This window comes from Hibiscus syriacus, unplaced genomic scaffold (assembly GCF_006381635.1).
Source record: "Hibiscus syriacus cultivar Baekdansim isolate YM2019G1 unplaced genomic scaffold, ASM638163v2 tig00111614_pilon, whole genome shotgun sequence".
In the NCBI taxonomy this organism is placed as follows: domain Eukaryota; kingdom Viridiplantae; phylum Streptophyta; class Magnoliopsida; order Malvales; family Malvaceae; genus Hibiscus; species Hibiscus syriacus.
This window is the reverse complement of record NW_024063134.1, coordinates 893,665-912,440: the sequence shown is the minus strand read 5'-3', so window position 1 is coordinate 912,440 and position 18,776 is coordinate 893,665. Positions and strand designations below refer to the sequence as shown.

General features: G+C 33.5%; 1 protein-coding gene and 1 pseudogene across 1 annotated transcript; both read right to left on the bottom strand.

The window, feature by feature from the left end:
• Positions 1-1,644: 1,644 nt before the first annotated feature.
• LOC120165802 lies at positions 1,645-6,840 on the bottom strand (annotated as a pseudogene).
• A 6,457-nt stretch (positions 6,841-13,297) lies between these two features.
• Positions 13,298-15,858, bottom strand: LOC120165832 (E3 ubiquitin-protein ligase RHF2A-like). Its single transcript, XM_039175273.1, has 8 exons — positions 15,737-15,858; positions 15,218-15,349; positions 15,085-15,131; positions 14,818-14,880; positions 14,637-14,745; positions 14,140-14,537; positions 13,939-14,046; positions 13,298-13,852 (listed from the first exon to the last, which is right to left on the bottom strand). Exons 2-8 carry the CDS (start codon positions 15,344-15,346, stop codon positions 13,477-13,479), a joined length of 1,230 nt encoding a protein of 409 aa, XP_039031204.1. The 5' UTR covers positions 15,347-15,349; positions 15,737-15,858; the 3' UTR covers positions 13,298-13,476.
• Between the last annotated feature and the right edge of the window lie 2,918 nt (positions 15,859-18,776).

Below are 18,776 nucleotides of genomic sequence, written 5' to 3'. Positions count from 1 at the left end.
AACTTCTGACATTGCTTAAAAGATATAGTGTCTCATCCCATTAGATCAATTAGTTGTTTGTGCATTGACATACCATGTAATTGGTACTAAAATGTTCTCATTTTTTCTCTTTCGAATTGATTTTTTGGGTAAAGTACACAAATAGTCCCCCAACTATAGGATGTTGTTTTATTGAGTCATCTGACTATTAAAAGTTATAAAATGATCATTCAACTATAGGATATTGTTTTGTCAAGTCCCTCGACTATTAAAAGTTACAAAATAGTCACCTGTCTATTCATTGTAATCCAAACTCCTCCTTTTCCTTTAAAAATTGATGGCGATTTGAGTTAGAAGTTAACCTGCTAACTGTAATATGATAAAATATGGTCTAAAAATCTGAAACAATTATCATATCTCAATCAACATGTTAACATCCAACTCAAATAATCATCAATTTTTTAACGGAAAAGGATGAATTTGAAACACACTGAATAATCAGTGATCATTTTATAATTTTTAATAGTCGAAGACTCAACAAAAACAAAATCATATAATCGAATGATTATTTTATAACTTTTAATAATTAATATACTCAATAAAACAATGCTCTACAGTAAAGGGACCATTGACGTACTTTACCCTTGATTTTTCTCGAAACTTGCTAAAAAAAATAATGGGAAGCAAGTTATTTTGACCATACTTAAATCCGAATAAGTTAATTTGGGTTGGATCAACTTTAAGATAATCTATTCCGACATTTTTTCTCTTCCATTCATAAGAACCAAAATACTTGTGCTTAAAGGTTATTGGACTCTTTATCGTTCGGTCCAACAAGCATCAGATGAACTAGTTGAATCTAGAATTAGAAGTTCAACCGACTCTACCGATGATATAGAATCAAGTGTAATAAAATTAGTAGTTCAACCGATTCGACCAATAATATAAAATTAATGTTAGTATCTAAATTATTAGTTTTGATCCGTTTTAATATCTCAATTTTTTCAAAATCATAACATTTAATTTTTGTTTCATTTTAATATCCACAGTTAAAAATTTAACGGATTTAATACCTAAACTATCAGTTTTGATCCGTTTTAATACCTAAACTTTCAATTTGTTTCAAAACTTAACATTAAATTTTGAATGAGTATTAAAATGAAACAAAAACTAAACTTAACATTAAATTTGTTTTAAAAAAATCTGAAACATTGGTGCTAAAACGGAAAAAATGATAGTTTAAGTACTAAACACATAATTTATCCTAAAATCAAGTACTATAATATAAAATATTACAATTTGATTTGATTGAAAGTATAACAATTATGAGCAAAAACTTGAATCTTGTTGCATATTGTTCTAATTTCTTGGCACCAAGAATAGGAAGAAAACACCAAATGAGCAAAAACTTGGAATCTTGTTGCATATGGTTCTGGTTTCTTGGTACCAATAATAGGAAGAAATCACCAAATGATAACCAAAAAAAAAAAAGATTGATAAATAAAAACCCACACTATGAGCAAAAATCAAAACAAACAAGCCGATCCACAAAAACAATGCAATAAATAAACAGATGACCAACTGAGAAACACAAAATCATAGATATCCTATTGAGGAATTGAAATTGAAATCTTTGAGAACTTATCTGCTCTGTTTTTTTCTTCATTTTTTGGTCATTTTTGGATCTTGATTATGGTTGGATAGATCCTTACTTGGCCATCATGATTTTGACAAACTCCTCGTAGTTGATCTGCCCATCTCCATCAACATCAGCTTCACGGATCATCTCATCAACTTCCTCATCCGTAAGCTTCTCACCAAGATTTGTCGTAACATGACGGAGCTCGGCAGCAGATATGAAGCCATTCTGATCCTTTTCGAACATCCTGAAAGCCTCTTTAAGTTCCTCCTCGGAGTCTGTATCTTTCATTTTCCTTGCCATGAGGTTAAGTAATTCAGCCTCGGTATCTTTCATTTTCGTTGATCATATCCTGGAGTTCAGCCTCGGCAGGGTTCTGTCCAAGTGATCGCATCACAGTGCCCAACTCCTTCGTAGTAATGCAACCTACATTACGGATGAAAAATAAATGCAATTCAACAAAATAAGACTACAATATCGGCCATGAAACAATCAAGATGACTAAATAAATTTGGCAATAAAAGTAGACATAAATGATAAGCAATCGAACACGGCAGAATGGGGATTATGAACATTTTTCCAATGTGCCAATGTATTAAATCAAATTTATTGTTCCATACAAGTTCCAAGATGCAGAAACATAAAGAACTAGAAGTTCGATTACTCATGGATCAACTAATACATGCAACCCGAATATGATTTCTGGTTCAATAATAGTAAATACTAAACATAATTTTACACAAAAGAAATGCAACCTGAAATCAAGATTAAATCAAAACCAAATCTCAAACGTAAGCTAAAAGGCTAATCACCAGATGAAATGGAGTCTAGGTAAGTCTCTTTTGCATAATAAAGGATCTAACAGTACCGAGTCAAATAAATTAAATCAATAAAATGAAAACAAAAGGTTGATGAGAACGTAAATGAAAGGATATAAATCAAGAGCAAGAACAATCAGGAACAAGTACAAAACAAAAAAGAAGATCAATCGCGACCATAAATTCATAATTCGGAACCTAGATCCATCACAGCATTCGGATCACGAAAGGATACGATCGCAAAATTGAAAGAAAGAGAAACAAAAGTTGAGCATAAAAAGTGAAAAATACACTCAAATCAGCAAGCCAAAGCTGAATTGAGCATGAGAAAATAGTTACAGCAAAATTAAAAAGAAAAAAAAACAATAACAAAATAAATGCGAGAGAGATGAGAGAAGGGATCATCGCCATCCTTGTCCAATAGGTTAAAGGCCTCCTTGAACTCGGAGATCTGGTCGTCGGTAAGCTGATCGACTATTTTCTACTACTTCACTTAAGATTCTCTTTTTCTCGGAAAAGTGGTGTTCGGGGAGAAAGAAAGTCGAAGAGGAAAATGAGGAAGTTATACAGTGCGACCTTAATATACAATTAATGAAAATACGTTATTATTATTTTAATAAAATAGATAAAAAATTACCCAAAAAAATTATTATTTATATTTAAAACATTAATATTTTTTAACAATTTCGTGTATAATAATAACAAAGTCAGTAATATTTTATTAAATATGTTAATAAAATCGATAAAACACCCAATAAAAAAATCAATAAAAATAATAATATTTATACTAATATTTTATCGATTTTATTAAAAAAATAATAACAAAACTAATAACGTCTTTTTTCAATAATATATTAAGACTGTGGCATATATGTAAAGGCCCAATACCGTAAGTCAATTTGATTACCTCTCATACGCAATCATTGCTTACTTTTTTTGGGCTTTACTACTAAATTAACCCCCTAAATTATCCGGGTTTTCAGATTAATCCTTAGGGATGGGTATGGATCCGACGGGTCTTGACTTGATCTTATATCATCGGTTTTTTAAAAAAAAATGAATCCTAATTAGGTTGTTTTGAAGTAGGATGTCGGGATCGGGTTTATGTGAAAAATCTTTGACCCAATAAAATAATATAATTGCCCCTTATATATTTAAAAATAATTTTAATAATATTAATCTCTATATTTTTTGAGATCAGGTTAGATTAAGTGAGTTTTTACCCAAACATCGGATCAAATTTTAGATAGAGTAAAACCCCAAACCTAAGTCAAATTAGATGACAAATGAAAAAATATAACATTTGAATTAAATTTGAATCAATTAAAAATTCCATCCAATCTAACCCATCACCTTCCGTATGTGAAAAAAAAACATTTTATATCGACAATGAAAACAGATTGAAATGACTTTAGAGAAAAGTATAATTTCATAATGTCGCGATCGTCTTTCGGTTGGGCTCCGGAATTGGGCTTCGACTTGGATTAAATGCTTCGGAGTCGCCACCGACCACTTTAAAACGAATTTAGGTGGGTCAGATACCATCTTACCTGATCAGCGCTGTACCAGAAACGTATCGAGTTCGGGAGTCGGTTACGATCAAGGAAGGATTAACACCCTTGAATCGTCCTTTCGGTACCAATTAATATTTCGATTGTCTTTAATTGCAAAAATTAAAATTTAAAATTAAAATTTAAAAACTCGATTCGAATTATTTATCTCTGATTGGTTGAGATTATTACAGACAAAGGCAAAAAGGGTATTAGATAGAAAAATAAATAAATAAAACTAAAAGGCAAAAACATAAAATAAAAAAAATATGTAAGGGATAAAAAGAAATAAAGACAAAAAAAGAGTAAATAAATAAAAATAAATCAAAGAAATAAGAAAAAAAAGGAAAAACTTAAATAAAAAAAAAATATTATTTTAAAAGTAATAAAATAGAAGTAAAAATAAATAATGCTAATAATAATTAAAAAACATGGTAATAAACAAAATAAAATAAAATAAGAATTTGGGGATCAAATTACAAAAAAATATAAAATATGAAAGGGGACCAAATTGAAACAATTGAAAATCGAGTGGCCAAATTGCATATGGTGACTGAAACGAATTATACTTCGGAACATGGGGACGACGGAAAGAGTTTAAGAATCTATTATTTGCACAATGGTCCCTGCTATATATATATATATATATCAATAGCCCAAAATACCCTTCAGTCTCTCATTCACCCAAATTATCAATCCACTCAGACTCCCCCCCTCTCGTTGGATGCTCTCAACCCAAAACCAATCGGCCGCCTGTCGTCCCGACAACCGTCGCCGCTTGCGGCGGCCGGGCAAACCAAACTCAACCCACAAACTCTCCTCAATCCCGGAAAGCCGAATCCTAGACCCGATCGTCCTAAAAACACTCTTATTGAAGTAGATCTAGCATAAAGATCCGATTTTTACCCTTGAAACCTTTCGTATCCCGGCGTTTTCCGTTCCTTGCGACGGCTTCTTCCCGAGTCTAGATCGGGTTATTTTTTGTTTTTTTTTTTGTGTGTGGTTTGCTGCTGTTACTATTGGCTTGACTGTGTTTGGGTTATTTGTTTTTTTGCTTCCTGTTGCTTCGATTGCTCTCGGTGTACTCATCGTGGCTTGATGATGGTGGTTTTGTGGTTTGAATGATGGTTTGGCTTTCTGTGTTGATGGTACTTGGTTTACTCGTTCACTGTGTTGGTATTGTTGGTCTTGTTGTGACCGTTTCTTGGGTTTGATGGTTCGTTCTCCGTGTTTACTGTTGATGGTGGTGACCCTCCCCCTTTGCATGGCCTCACCGGGGGCTTTTTATAGCCCCGGTGTTGGCCGTTCTGGTTCCGAGATTAGCGGGATTGTGGCCGTTGTGATATCGGTCGTCCCGGGATTATTGGCCGATTGTTTCGCCCGTTCTTCAACCGTTTGACCGGTCACGTGCGCCCCTTGACTCTCCAATATGAGGCGCTGATTGTTTCCAGAAACCCTAGTCTGATGCTCGTACGGGCTGGGTCAGGCCCACTCTGGACCCTGGGACAAAACGAGAAAAGGAAAAAAATAAGTAAAAATAAAATGAAATGATGGTAAATAATAATAATAATAATAATAAATATAATAAAATGTAATAAAAAACATTTTTTAAAACTATATAATATATATGTTTAAAAAATAATTTTCAAAACTATATAATTTATATTTTCAATTTTTTTTAAAACTTATATATTATATATATTTTTCAAAAACGTTTTAAAAATTATAATATATATATATATTTATGTTTTTTAAAATGTTTTAAAAACTATATAATATATATGTTTTCAAAATATTTTAAAAACTATATAATATATATACGTTTTCAAAAATATTTTAAAAATTACATACTATATATTTTTGAAATGTTTTAAAAAACCATATATTATACATATTTTCAAAATGTTTTCAAAATTATATAATATATACATATATATTATAAATAAAAAAAATAAAAAAAAGCCACAACTAAAAAAATAAGCATGGACGAAAATGAGTGCCTACACATAAGTTCATCATATTATGAAGTTACTCTATCAGCAAAGCTAACGACTTGTGCAACATCCACATCAATTGCATTTCAACATTTATAGTTTCTGCAAAAAAGCACATGTTCTAAAGAAGCACAAGCACATCAATCCTAGAAGAAAAAACAGTAAAATATCAACGTTTTAATAACGATATTGTTATAGAAAATAACCTATGATAAATAATGATTGATTGTCGATAGCTATATCGATATTGTTATAGAAAATAACCGATGATAAATAGTGATTGATTGTCGACTGCAGTCGTAAAAATGCAGTGTTAAAAATAAATTTGTTTAAAAACTTGACAAAATCAATCTACACTAAAATCCAGTACTTAGAACGACGTCGTTTCACGTATCAGTAGTCATCGTCCAAACGACGTTATTTTGTTCATGTCATCACACTGTTTAAATTTTAACAACTAATGAACATAATTAAAGTGAAAATTAAAATTTAATAATATAGTCAATAAAATTTAAAATTTAGTGATATGAAGACATTTTATTTAAAAATAACTTAATTGATAAGATATGGACATATACGAATTGTCAAATTTAATTTCGGGTGGTTCCTAACAACATAATGGCATTCCTAAGATAAACAAGTACCACAATCGATAAAACAACTAGAATCATGTTCATATTTTTTCTCGGATTATTAATCCCCTTGTTCATTCGAATCCTCGTTTGATATTCTTCGATGCAATCGAATTTTTTCGGATTCATATTTTCTTTTCCCGCAACATCTCGTGGATCACCGCGAGATCCATTATCAGCAATGTCATTCTCCTCGTCATCTATTGTCCGTTTTTCCACGACGGCCATTGGAGGATGGGGAGGAGATTGTCAAACTATGTCTAGTTTCGGCGCTGGTGGGCTTGGAGGCGGTGGAGCCGCCACGGGAGGAGAAATAACGGTGGTTACTTGAACTTTAAGTTGCTCCTTCCTGATCCCTGTTCAATGAATTATTTAGGCTTCCATATGTAAAACTTGAATCGTTCCATAAATTTTAAATAGATCCATTTTAAGTAGTAGATGAATCTTATGATGTTAACTAATTTTAAAGATGTGTTACTTCTATTTTATGTATACTATGCTCATAGTCATTAAACTATCGATTCGATAACTCATCGACTGGTCTTAGTAGTATCTTAGCAGTTACGGTAAGATAAATGAGTTATCAAATAGTTAAATTCTTTTTAAGCATATACCAATTTGTACTCACCATTGAGATAATTTAATTCGAACAATTTAGTACTTTATTAATTGATATAATAGCAGATTTTGTTGTTTCTTTAGATATATACGAGGAAGAAATCTACTTATCCAAAAGAATTATATAATAATATAACTTGTCTTAATTATTTTCATATTATATCAATTTGATTTTAATTAAAAATAATTTAATAATTTAATCCTCAAATAAGATGATGACACATTTACCATCTTATGAAAGAAAACAAAAAATAATAGAGGGATAGATCCTGCCTTTTTTTAGTATAATCATCATCATTTAATTTATTAGTTGATAAATCGGATTCAGTACGCCATTAATCGATATTATAGTTAAACAAATTTGTATAAAAATATATTTAGTCATAATTACTTATATATTATATTAATTTAGACTTAATTTTAATTTAAAATAATTTAATAACTTTAATAGTCTAATATGATGATGTATGTTACCATATTATGGGTGAAAAATGAAATAATAATAGGGTAAAAAGAATCAAACTCTATCTCGACGATATTATATTATATTCAATCTATTAATCGATTAATTTAAATTCATGTTTATATATGGAATTTCCCATTTCAAAATTTTCTATTCACAATATCAAGTCAAACTATAAATTTTGTGTAAAGAATCTAACACTTTATTTCATTGAACCCATATATAGTTAACTACCGACACCCCCTCTCTAATGAGCGGTAGTGTTAATATTGTTGTTCAACGATAAAATTAAAATAATAAAAAATTTAAAAATACAACTTATTAATATAAAACTAAAAAACGATAGAAATCGGTTACAATCGAAAACCTTATCAAAAATCTAATTTTTTAGGTTAGATGTAATAATTTTTTAGATCATACATATTAAAATTGAAAATATTATATTTTTTTAACATTTTTAATTATAGGTCATAATCCTCGTGATGTAACTAAGGATGGCAACAAGTTCGGTTTTTTTTCAATCTGACCTGACCTGAAAATATGTACCCTCCACCCGAACCCGACCCGACCTGAAAAGTATATATCTCCCACCCGACTCCGACCTGATATAATTTAAAAATTTATTTAAAAATAATAATAAAAGTTTTAAGGAAATCATATTATTATCCTCGAGTCGGGTCAACATTTTTTCACCCTCCACCTAAACCTGACCTAATCCGACTCCATCCCTTAAAAAATCCAACCCAACCTGGCTCAAACCCGAATCTTTTAAACCCAACCCGATCATATCAGAACCCATAGGATGCATGTGAAATTACAATAAACTTTTGAACTACAATAAAAAAATGTTACAAAATTTATAATTTTTAAGTTCAACATAACAACATATTAGGTTAAAACTGTTTCAAATTAAATCTAAATAAAACTACCGCAAAATCATTCAAGAAATGGACAAGAAACTAGAGCTGGTAGATATGCAATTAATGTGTGGTCTGCAACCTGATGATCCCATTCCGTGGGCACCTCGAACTCTTCGAAGACGACGTTTGGCTTCGGATCCATGTCTTGGGATTATTATCAAATTAGCTCTTTGATCTACAAATCTTCTGATTCAATGTCTTCGGGAAATGAATACGAAAGCCCTATTTTTCTTGCTGGTTTTTATATACACGAAAGTGTTGCTTTCAGTAGAATTATTCTTTGTTTTTCTTGTTTCTCTTGCATGGTATGATTGTTATCCAGGTCACAAAGATATACATATACAAGGTGAAGCTAAGAATTTTTAGCTCGTGTCGAGATAAAATAATAAAATTTTGATAATTATTTGTTTTGAATAATTTGGAGTAATTGTTTTTCTTAATTATTGAGAATATATATCTTATAAATACAACTGTTTGAATCTAGAATTTTAAGGAGGAACAATACTTTATTTAACCATTAGACTACACGATGTATTTATTTTTATATGCAACGAATCGTGACGTAACAAGTTATCGTGTATTATATATAAATATATAATAGGATAAATCACATTTTAGCTTCTAAATTTGTTTAATTTTTTGTTGTTGGTACCATTGACGAAATTAAATAAGGGTAAAAGGGGTCTATGCCTCAGTTTTTGATTCGGTCTGAATCGATGTTAAAGAGTTCACCACTTCTGATTCGGTCCACGGCCCCACCGTAATATTCTCTTCCCCCCCCCCCTTTTTTTATGTTGTTTTCGTATTGGGTTTCTTTGATTTAGTTCAAATTCTAGCAAATTTAATCTTTTCCATCGTTGTTATTATTGGGAATTTTGATTATAGATGGAGTTTATGTTTTAGAATAATGTCATGAAACCAGTAGTCAGAAAGGAAACTAAGGTTATGAATTTAGCGGAAGTTATTTCGGTGCTGGTGTAATTGGTAGGGGAACTATGGGGGAGTAACTGCTAAGTTTTGTCAAAGAAGTTGGAGACATGATGACACGGGGCAAACGAAGGCCGTAACTGTAACAGTTAAGGTAATGAAATTCCTTATTGGGTAAGTTCTGACCCGCATGAAAGGTGTAACGATTAATCATTGTCTCGAAGAGAGAGGCTCGATGAAATAGATATATGTGTGAAGATACGAATTACCCACACCTAGACAGAAATATCCTGTAAAACTTTACTGTTCTCTGAGATTGAGTTTGGACTTTTCCTCTGTAACTTAGGTTGAAGGAGAAGAAGGCCTCCTTCTAAGGGCTCGAGTCATCAATGAGATACCACTCTAAAAGAGCTAAAATTATAATCTTGTGTTAGGATCTATAGGTTAAGGGACAGTCTCAGATAGTTTTTATGGGACGTAGGCCTCCCAAAAGATAACAGAGGCGTGCAAAGATTTCCTCAGGCTGGACGGAGATCGACCCTTCAGTGCAAAGGCAGAAGGGAACTTGACTACAAGACCCACCAGTCGAGTAGAGACCAAAGTTAGCCTTGGTGATCTGACAGTGCTCGTTGTATCTCCTCCGGATTGTCTCTACAAACCGTATTTCCGCTGCCTATCGAAGCTTTCGAAATTCTTGAAAAGTCTTCAAAATTTATCCTTCGAAATGTTTTTGGCCTACTTGACTATTGTCAATTTCGTCACTGGCTAAATATATTGTATGACAGCCAAATTTACTCATCGTATCTACCTATAAATAACCATCATTGTCCCAACACTGACACTAATTCTACAAGGAGTTTGAAGTCTCCATACAAAATAAAACTCTCTTTCTCTTTTATCTCGAATCTCAACCTTTTCTATTGTTCATCTTCTTCCTCAAATTATCATCTCTCTTCCTTTTTCACATAATCACAGGCGGTGACTGTCTATTCAAATTAGAAGGGGAGATCCACCCACAGCTGTCATATCGAACATTTTACCATCAACACTTGTCCCACCTCTTAGCAGCTTCGAAAGCTTTAATCTGAATCTGAAGATTATTAACTTGCTTCTCCAAGGAATTCAGCTATATATCTTTAATCATATTTTGGTGTTGCTTGTGTCCATCTCGTTTGAGTGGAATCGGTATGGCTATGGCTATGCTCAATGATTGCGAATATGTCACAGAACAGTGATTCAACAAAAAGAATACGAGGAAAGAAGGAAGAAGGTAAATACCAGAAGAGAATAGAAAGAATAAAGAGAAACCACGAGTTTTATGGTTTTCCATTCAGAGTCGTGTTATTGCACTAGGACATAGCAGTCCCCTGAAACTTCTAGCTAGAGAGTTGTAGGTTCATATATTTTCTTAGCTTATCCATTTTTTAGCTCGTAGCTTTGGTTTTAGAATTCCCATAGCTGCTACATTTCGCCTTCAGTTGTTTCCTCGCATAGCCTTGCTTTGTTTTCTTTCTAATAAGAGCTCCATGTTGTTCTTCTATGTGATTTTACGTTAAGTGTTTTAAAATGTTAGAATTTTTTTATTAGGTTAAAGTTGATTATATATTCTAAGTACTCCTATTTGACAATAAATGTTTAATCACTCTTGTAGTTGTTGGTGCTTGAATCCGTAATCTCTAAGAACAACAACGATTCATTTAACCACCAAACGTTTAACCTAAATAGTCACTTTGGTCCCTATTCTTTTCTGGAGCATCCTCTGACATTTCATTTTGTGTAAAAAAGCCCCTCTGAATGAAAACTATTAGTTAACAAACAGTTGGCGCTCTAAAATATGAGCTTTTACCTTAAAATAAAATGTTGAAGGTAAAAATGCTCTAAAAACAAAAAAAGAATAAGGGTTAAAGTGACTATTCGGTCAAATATTTGAGGTCTTTTTGTCCTAAAATGAAATGTTAGGGGTTGAAATGCTTAAAAAAGAAGGATTAAAATGACGCTTTTTGTAAACGTTTGGAACTAATTTTAGCATTATGCCTTTTTTTAATTAATTCAAAAGTTTATTGTGCAAGTTATTGTTAAAATATCTAATGTTATCTCCGTAAGGTAACCATATGCAGCTAATGCTATTGTCATTTCATTGCGGTAGAAAGTCTCAAATTGTTTGGATTTCATTTGTTTCCTTTTTCAGCTGAAGACTGCTAGGGAAGCTGCAAACACCGCCTTGGCAGGAAGTGCTATTGGAGCAGTCTCAACTGCAGGTCTTGCCTGGAAATACTCAAGGAGTTTACATGGTAACATGCTCTGCTTATTCTCTTTGGTCTCATTTTTTGTTATATAAAATAGTGATGGAACTGTCGAAATCTGGTTCGGTTTGAATACTCATCGAAATCCCAGTTCCTTTTAAGAATCAGGGGAGTGTACGGGTGGAAGATCCTTTCATACATTGCATTATTAGGCCAATACACGAACATTCAAAACTGTAAGTAGTTTGCATATGTATTCAAAGAAGTTTACGAGGCGATTGTTCTTAACGAGTCGAAATCCCTCGTGAACTGAAGTTCTTTAGCTTCCTGTAAGTTCTTGTGTCTCTTGGTGGCCTGTCTAGGTCTAATTAGTATCTTTCTTTCATGGTTTTGAAGAACTACTAGTACTAGCATAGTCGGGCTTGTTGCCGAGCCCATGGTTTATACTAATACAACTAAGGTCGATCTGTAGGAGAAACAGAAAAGATGAAGGGAAAATAAATTACGATTAGCCCGGTTTTCCGGATTCAACTTTTGTTCTTTTAAGAACATGCTATGTTGCAATTGTACTGCTATTATAAGTCGGTGTTAGACCTTGGTTCGACAAATATTACGAGACGAAGGGAGTTATTTTAAGCTTCTTCACATTGGTTTCTGGGATACAGTAACGCAAAAGCTCGGAAGAAAAAAATAATACTACTTTTGTTCATTCACAAGGCGGGTTTTCTCGGGTGTTGAAAGTGATTTGGTTAATGTCATGAGACATGAAGTTATTTTAAGCTTCTCAACCCGAATCTTTTCAGATGCCGGACTGGCTTTCTTAGGAGGAGGCGTTTTTGGTTGGACATTCGGACAAGAAATCGCAAACCACTGGCATCAACTCTACAGGTTGGACACAATGGCTGCACAAGTCAAATTCATGGAGTGGTGGGAAAAGAAGTCCCAGAGGTGATCGTATAAACTTCTCGTGCTTAATAACGGCAACATGTCGAATACATAATGTTTGGTTCGATGCCTTATTTTTTCTTTTTTTTTAGAAGCAACTTGATGAAACCAGTTGTTTACATTACAATACTGTTGTCCCAATAGGTTTGCTGCAGTTCTATCACAATTTGCAAATTATTTGGAGTTTTGATTTTGTTCATCTTGATAAGACTGTAAATGAATATAGTTTCACCTTGAAAAAAGTGTAGATATTAACACGATGTTGCTGGCCTCCGACACCAAGGCCGCTTTCGGCCAACCGATCTACAGGAACAAAGCTTATTCATGAATACAGTTCCAGCATTCTTGGCAGGTTTCATAAAGATACATAAATAAATACGACCTAGTAAGAGAAGGGAGAAGCCGGCCTCCGGCACCAGAGCCAGAGTTGGTCAGCCAATCTACCTACACAAAGCTTATTCATGAATACAGTTCCAGCATTCTTGGCAGGTCCAACATTATAACTTATAAGACTTGAGAGATAAAATGAAAGATCCATAAATAAATACCAAAGATCATAATATATGTGTGTGTCTGTATAATAAGAGTGTGATAACCACATGAAACCAAACATCATAGCTTTAGATAGGGATGTATATCAGATAAAAGATCATCGATACGTGGATACTGAAATCGAGCGAAACTTTGACACCTTAGCCTACCTTTGATGCTGAAACACTTCCAGTTGAAGCAATCGCTGAAACGGTACTTATTTGGATGATGAACTCGTAGCACATGAAGCTTGCACGCTGGTGCCCATCAAGGGAGCTTCTCCACCTGTGTCTGATATCTGGTGGTGATTTAGTTCTGGATTAGAACTATTGTCCGAACTGCTACTTACAGTAGCCGTGCTGGTTTCGTGGTTATTTGGTTCTGGATTAGAACTATTCTCCGAGCTGCTTGTTATAGAATTGGAGCTGTTTCTATTATCTTGGGTATCTATACGCTCCATCATGCGAGAGACTGTTGCAATGCCAGCATTAACCTCTCTCCTTACTTCAGAACCGATATCTGCCATGGAAGTGTTGCGAGAGAAAAATCTCTCTTTCCAGCCCCTTGTACTCCTTGAAATCGACTCTTTGTATCTAAAGAGATTCATCAAAAAAGGGCACAAACTTATATAATAAACCATGTAAAAGGAAAAATATAAATGTCTCCATATAGCATATACCTCGTTGAAACAGCATTAAAACGGGATTTTAGTGATTCAGAAAATGATTGAACATCCGACGGTCTGGCTCTATCTTGACTATTAGGAGAAGACAGACTAGGAGACCTCCTGCAAGATAGAAAAATGTGTTTTTAAATAAGCGTGCCGGAGAGAATTACCTAATAATTGGAAAATAAGGAGAATCAAGGGAATAGCAAGTACCGGGTATTTGAGGAATTCCCTTGATCATTGACTGAAAGAGCACTGTCGCCAGATGCCGAGGCAGACTGCTGATCAAGTACGACGGAAGGTAGAGGAGTAATTGATGCCGAAGATTCTCCCCCAATTGTTCTTGCAGGAGAGGATGGAGTTCCAACAATGGTCGCGGGGGCAGGTTCACCTTCACTTTGAGTTGGAGATAATGAAGATACAGGATCGGTCGATGAGGGTTCATTCGAATGAGAAAATACCAAGAACTGTGGCTGACGCCCTTGAGCTGATGACCTATTCCTCAGAGCTTCCCTTCTTGAAATGTGGCGTGCTCGCCCCATTGCAGCAGCAGCAGCCAAGTGCTGAATTATACGCTCCTCGAGCTCTGCCTCGTTCACTCCCACTGGCAACTGCATTAAAAGAAATCCTGATGAGAGTGGTTTGGGTTCAATTTAATGATAATATAATGAGGATGCTACACATCAGGCTAGCAGAGAAGAAATACAAACATGTTGTAGTTCGAAATCCCCGAGAGTCGGATGACGAAATATGGTAGCATTTCTCGAGGGGTTGAACCTGAAACTCCTTTCCCGTTCGACAGCCTCAAGCAGCTCCTGGCTGCCATAGCAAGAGAAAATCGTTAATGTAATATGAACGACAAAAAGAACCAGAACCAGATGAAAGGCCAACCTGGCAGGATCTTTCAGGCTAATTGGCTGCCAACACATGGGGCATTGAGAACTCCTTTGACACCTTCAAGATCAAAACAGTATAATGACAGATTAAGGTAATAATGTTATCTTTTTGGTAAGTAGATTAATTCTGCCGTTAAAAATTTTACTGGTTTCACAAGTCTGGTCGATTTGGATTTTTTTTACCAAGCAGATAGAGCTACAATGAAAATGAAACTAATATAAACTACAACGAACTCAATAAAATGGATATGGGTTATACTACCATTCAAGTATGCACTGAAGATGGAACTCGTGCTTGCAGCCGGTCACCTGTAAGCGTCACAGTGAACATCGATCAAAGAAATGCACATTCACATATCAAAGGAACGAGAATCGAAATTCACAAAGACGTATACCGTGGAGGGATCGCTTTCACAGAATGCTTCGAGGCATATACTGCAGGCATCATCACAAGCATCCTGGATTCCCCCTTCCACAAAAGCCGCAGCTGAGGTTAAACGTGCCTCGGAACTGACATCTTCCATCCCCTACAAAGGCAAAACACCGAAATAACCGATTTCGATCTCAATTCTCGATTTTCGAAAGATAAATCATGTCCTAAGCACGAAATGAAACCAACTGCGACCAGTAAACAAACAGTTCACATACAATCAAATGGAATCTACACCTACAAAACACTGATCAAATGAATAAAATGGTGAAATTAACACCTTTTTAACAAAATATCAGCAGATTAAGCCTGGAAAACTTTTTTTTAGAGGCTAAACTAAGCAGAACCTCCAAAACTCACAATATCAAATCACCCAAGTTTTCCCCATAAATTCTTGGACTTTACCTCGATTTTCTCACCGATCAAACAGCAGGGAACAAACCCAGGAAAACAAAATAAAAGAAACACCCAGAAATCAGTTTACCTCCAAAGAAGAAAAACAACACAGTGGATCGATTAATAGAGCAAGGGCCAAAAGACCGCAGGAATTTTTTTTTGGTGGATTTGGGTAAAGGTGAAGACTTAGAAATTGGGGTTCTTTGGGAAGAATCGCTGAAAGTGATGACTTCGTGTGGGTGGAAAAAAACAAACCAACCTCAAAGCGGGGGTCGGGTTCGGGTCCAATGGCGTTTGTGATACTGAAACGTGGCAAAATATACTGTACTATTCTTGACCATTCGTTCTTTTATCAAAATTTTGGCACTAAGGGTTATAAATGACGATGAGATTATGAATTATTCGATATTGATTTAGTTAAAGTTTGATAAATATTAAATTTGAATAAAATTTATTTGAGTTCTTAGTAAGTCGAAACGAGTTATTTGATATTTGGCTCGAAAAATTTGTGAGTAATTTGAAAATATAATATTTTAATATTTTATTTTAAAAATAAATTATTAATAATATTAACATTTATGTGTTAACTTTTTAAATGAAGTAGAAGATTTTTATGTATTTAAGGTTTAAATTCGAGTTTAAGACTTCAATTGAGTTAAGTTTAAGATTTTTTTCGAGCTTTTTCGAGCTTCAATTCATGGTTTTGAATTCAAGTCGAGCTTTATTTTAGAGTTTTCAAGTCGAATCGAACTCCACAATACTCGAACTCAACTCAACTCGTTTACAACCCTATTAATCATTCTATTATAAATTAAACACTTCCAAATATCATTTATTAAATTCGATTTAGTGGTAAAAGAAATACTGTTATTTCTTGAGGTTTTGGATTCAAGCATTGTGAATGTTAGAGTATAAATGTTCAATGTGAAATGGTTAAGAATTATCTTGGAACAAATACTATCTTATACTTATCTCAAATTAATAAAAAAATCGATTTATTTTATTTATGTTGACACCATATTCTGTCCGGATTATTTATTTATTTATTTATTTGTTATCGTTATTATTATTGGATTACCTATATACTTGTATATATAGTTTTATTATTAGTTAGTAACGACCAGTAGTTATTATTAGCTAGTGTTAATTGTGTAGGTTAGTGTTAGTCTAAATTAATATAATATAATATAATATAATATATGATAGTGTCGTTTAATATGTAAGTTTGGTTCGTATGTAAGTTTACGTTTAATAGTGTCGTTTAAATGTATGTAAGTTTTGATGTATTCGATAATTATTATTACGTTTAATAATATAATATATAAGCAAGTATTAAATAATTAAATATAAATATATATATATATTTATTAATCTCTTTCCAATACAAACAGGTCAATGCCCCAAACGGTGCAACCCAAAGAATAGAGGCCCAAATCAGACTAGCCCAAGCTTCTAGGGTTTGTTCTTGAAACCCTATGAGCCATCTTCAACGCCATCGCTGCCAGATCCATCGTTGTCGCCGCCGTCAGGTCCATCGCCTCCGTCGTTTGCTCCGATTCTGAAGCCGTCGTCGTCAGCAAATCCAACAAAATAGTTAAAAAAATAAATCAGTCAAAACCAAATCCAAAACCCATTAAAAAATTCAAAAAAAAGCTCGAAAAATCAGGAATGGTTGAAGTCTCTGTTTAGGGAAATCATTCCCCTACCGAAAGCTTCATGTTCCACCAAATCATCCTAAAACACTTCATCATATAACATGCAATAGCAGATAAAAGGGATATTTTTCATTTTTGGAAAAAAAAAAGAGATTGAGAGGGGATTCAAATGAAAAAGAGAACCCAAAAGAATTATCAAACCATTCGGAAAAAAGAAAAAAAGGGGAAACAGAAGAATTACCTCTCAAATTCGAATGTCCTTGTTTCACTGGTGTTGAGAGGATGTTCAAAGCATCAAAGGTATTTTTTTTTATTTCGGATTCCAGTCATTGAGACAGGAAAAGGGGTCGGGTCAGTAATGTAGGGGTAGGGTCAGTAATGTAAAGGTTGTTTTTCGCCTAAGAGTTGTTCTAGTGATATTTAAGGGGTCATTCGACCCTCAACGGGGTCGATTGTGAAGCAGCCAGAGAGGAAAACTTTTCATCTCTCGGTTCAGAGAAATAAAATGAGAGAGTGAGAAGAACGAAAACGGCGCATGAAAAGAAAATGGTGGCTAAGGTTAGCTCAAATTATAAAAAGAGGTATTTATAGGTCTTCCAAAACGACGCCATTTAAAGCTCAAAACATAATAAAGAAAGCTCAAAACGTTTTAATATTTCATTTTAGTCACTAAATGTAAGCTTTCGTTATTATGTTTTGAGCTTTAAATTTTGTTAGGCTTATGATTCAGTCATTGTTTGTTTATGTTTATAGTTTGGTTTAATATTTGATCGTGCCTAACAATTTGAGATTAAGTTCGTTTTAATCCTCCGTTTATTAAATGTTGGAAGATGCACGATTTATGCTTTTGAGTATTGAAATTTTGTGTGAATTCGTTTTAGTCACTGAAATTTCACTTGGTATTATTTTTATTTTGGTTTTAGTTTTGATTGAATCTTCATTAGTTAATATGGATTATTACATTATAGCCTTTTTTTGGCTTTAGTCTCTATAATTATATAAATTGCATATTAAGAGTTTAAGTAATATCCTAATAGTTATAAATATTTATGTAGTATTTATGTGTACATATAATTTATTAAAGATGTTTTTTAATACTCAAATCCATAAAAATGAATTTCTGGTAATACGCAGATCAAACTTTTTCTTTAAAATATTTTTCTTAAAATTATTTTAAAAAAGATATTTTTAGGTATTCAACCTACCTCATCAAAGGTTGATGGCGACTCCAAATTAAATTAAGAGAAAATAATCTCAATGACCGAAAATGCCTTATAATATACGATTTTAACCAACTTTTTTTGGATTTGCGAAAATGACCAACAAATTCGCAACGCGAACTCCAATTTCGCAACCCAGTTTCCAAATTCGCAACACTGAATTTCAAATTCGCAACACAGAAGTCAAATTCGCAACACATAAGTCAATTTCGCAAAGCGCGTTTATTTTCGCAACGCGAATTTTATTTTCGAA

What these genes read in the sequence shown, in the direction of transcription:
- LOC120165832 (XM_039175273.1), bottom strand. Translation starts at nt 15,346, where the DNA reads ATGGAAGATGTCAGTTCCGAGGCACGTTTAACCTCAGCTGCGGCTTTT. An exon ending in CTTCAGTGCATACTTGAATG is followed by an intron (nt 14,881 to 15,084) that starts GTAGTATAACCC and finishes TTGATCTTGAAG; the next exon opens with GTGTCAAAGGAGTTCTCAAT. An exon ending in GGGAATTCCTCAAATACCCG is followed by an intron (nt 14,047 to 14,139) that starts GTACTTGCTATT and finishes TCTATCTTGCAG; the next exon opens with GAGGTCTCCTAGTCTGTCTT.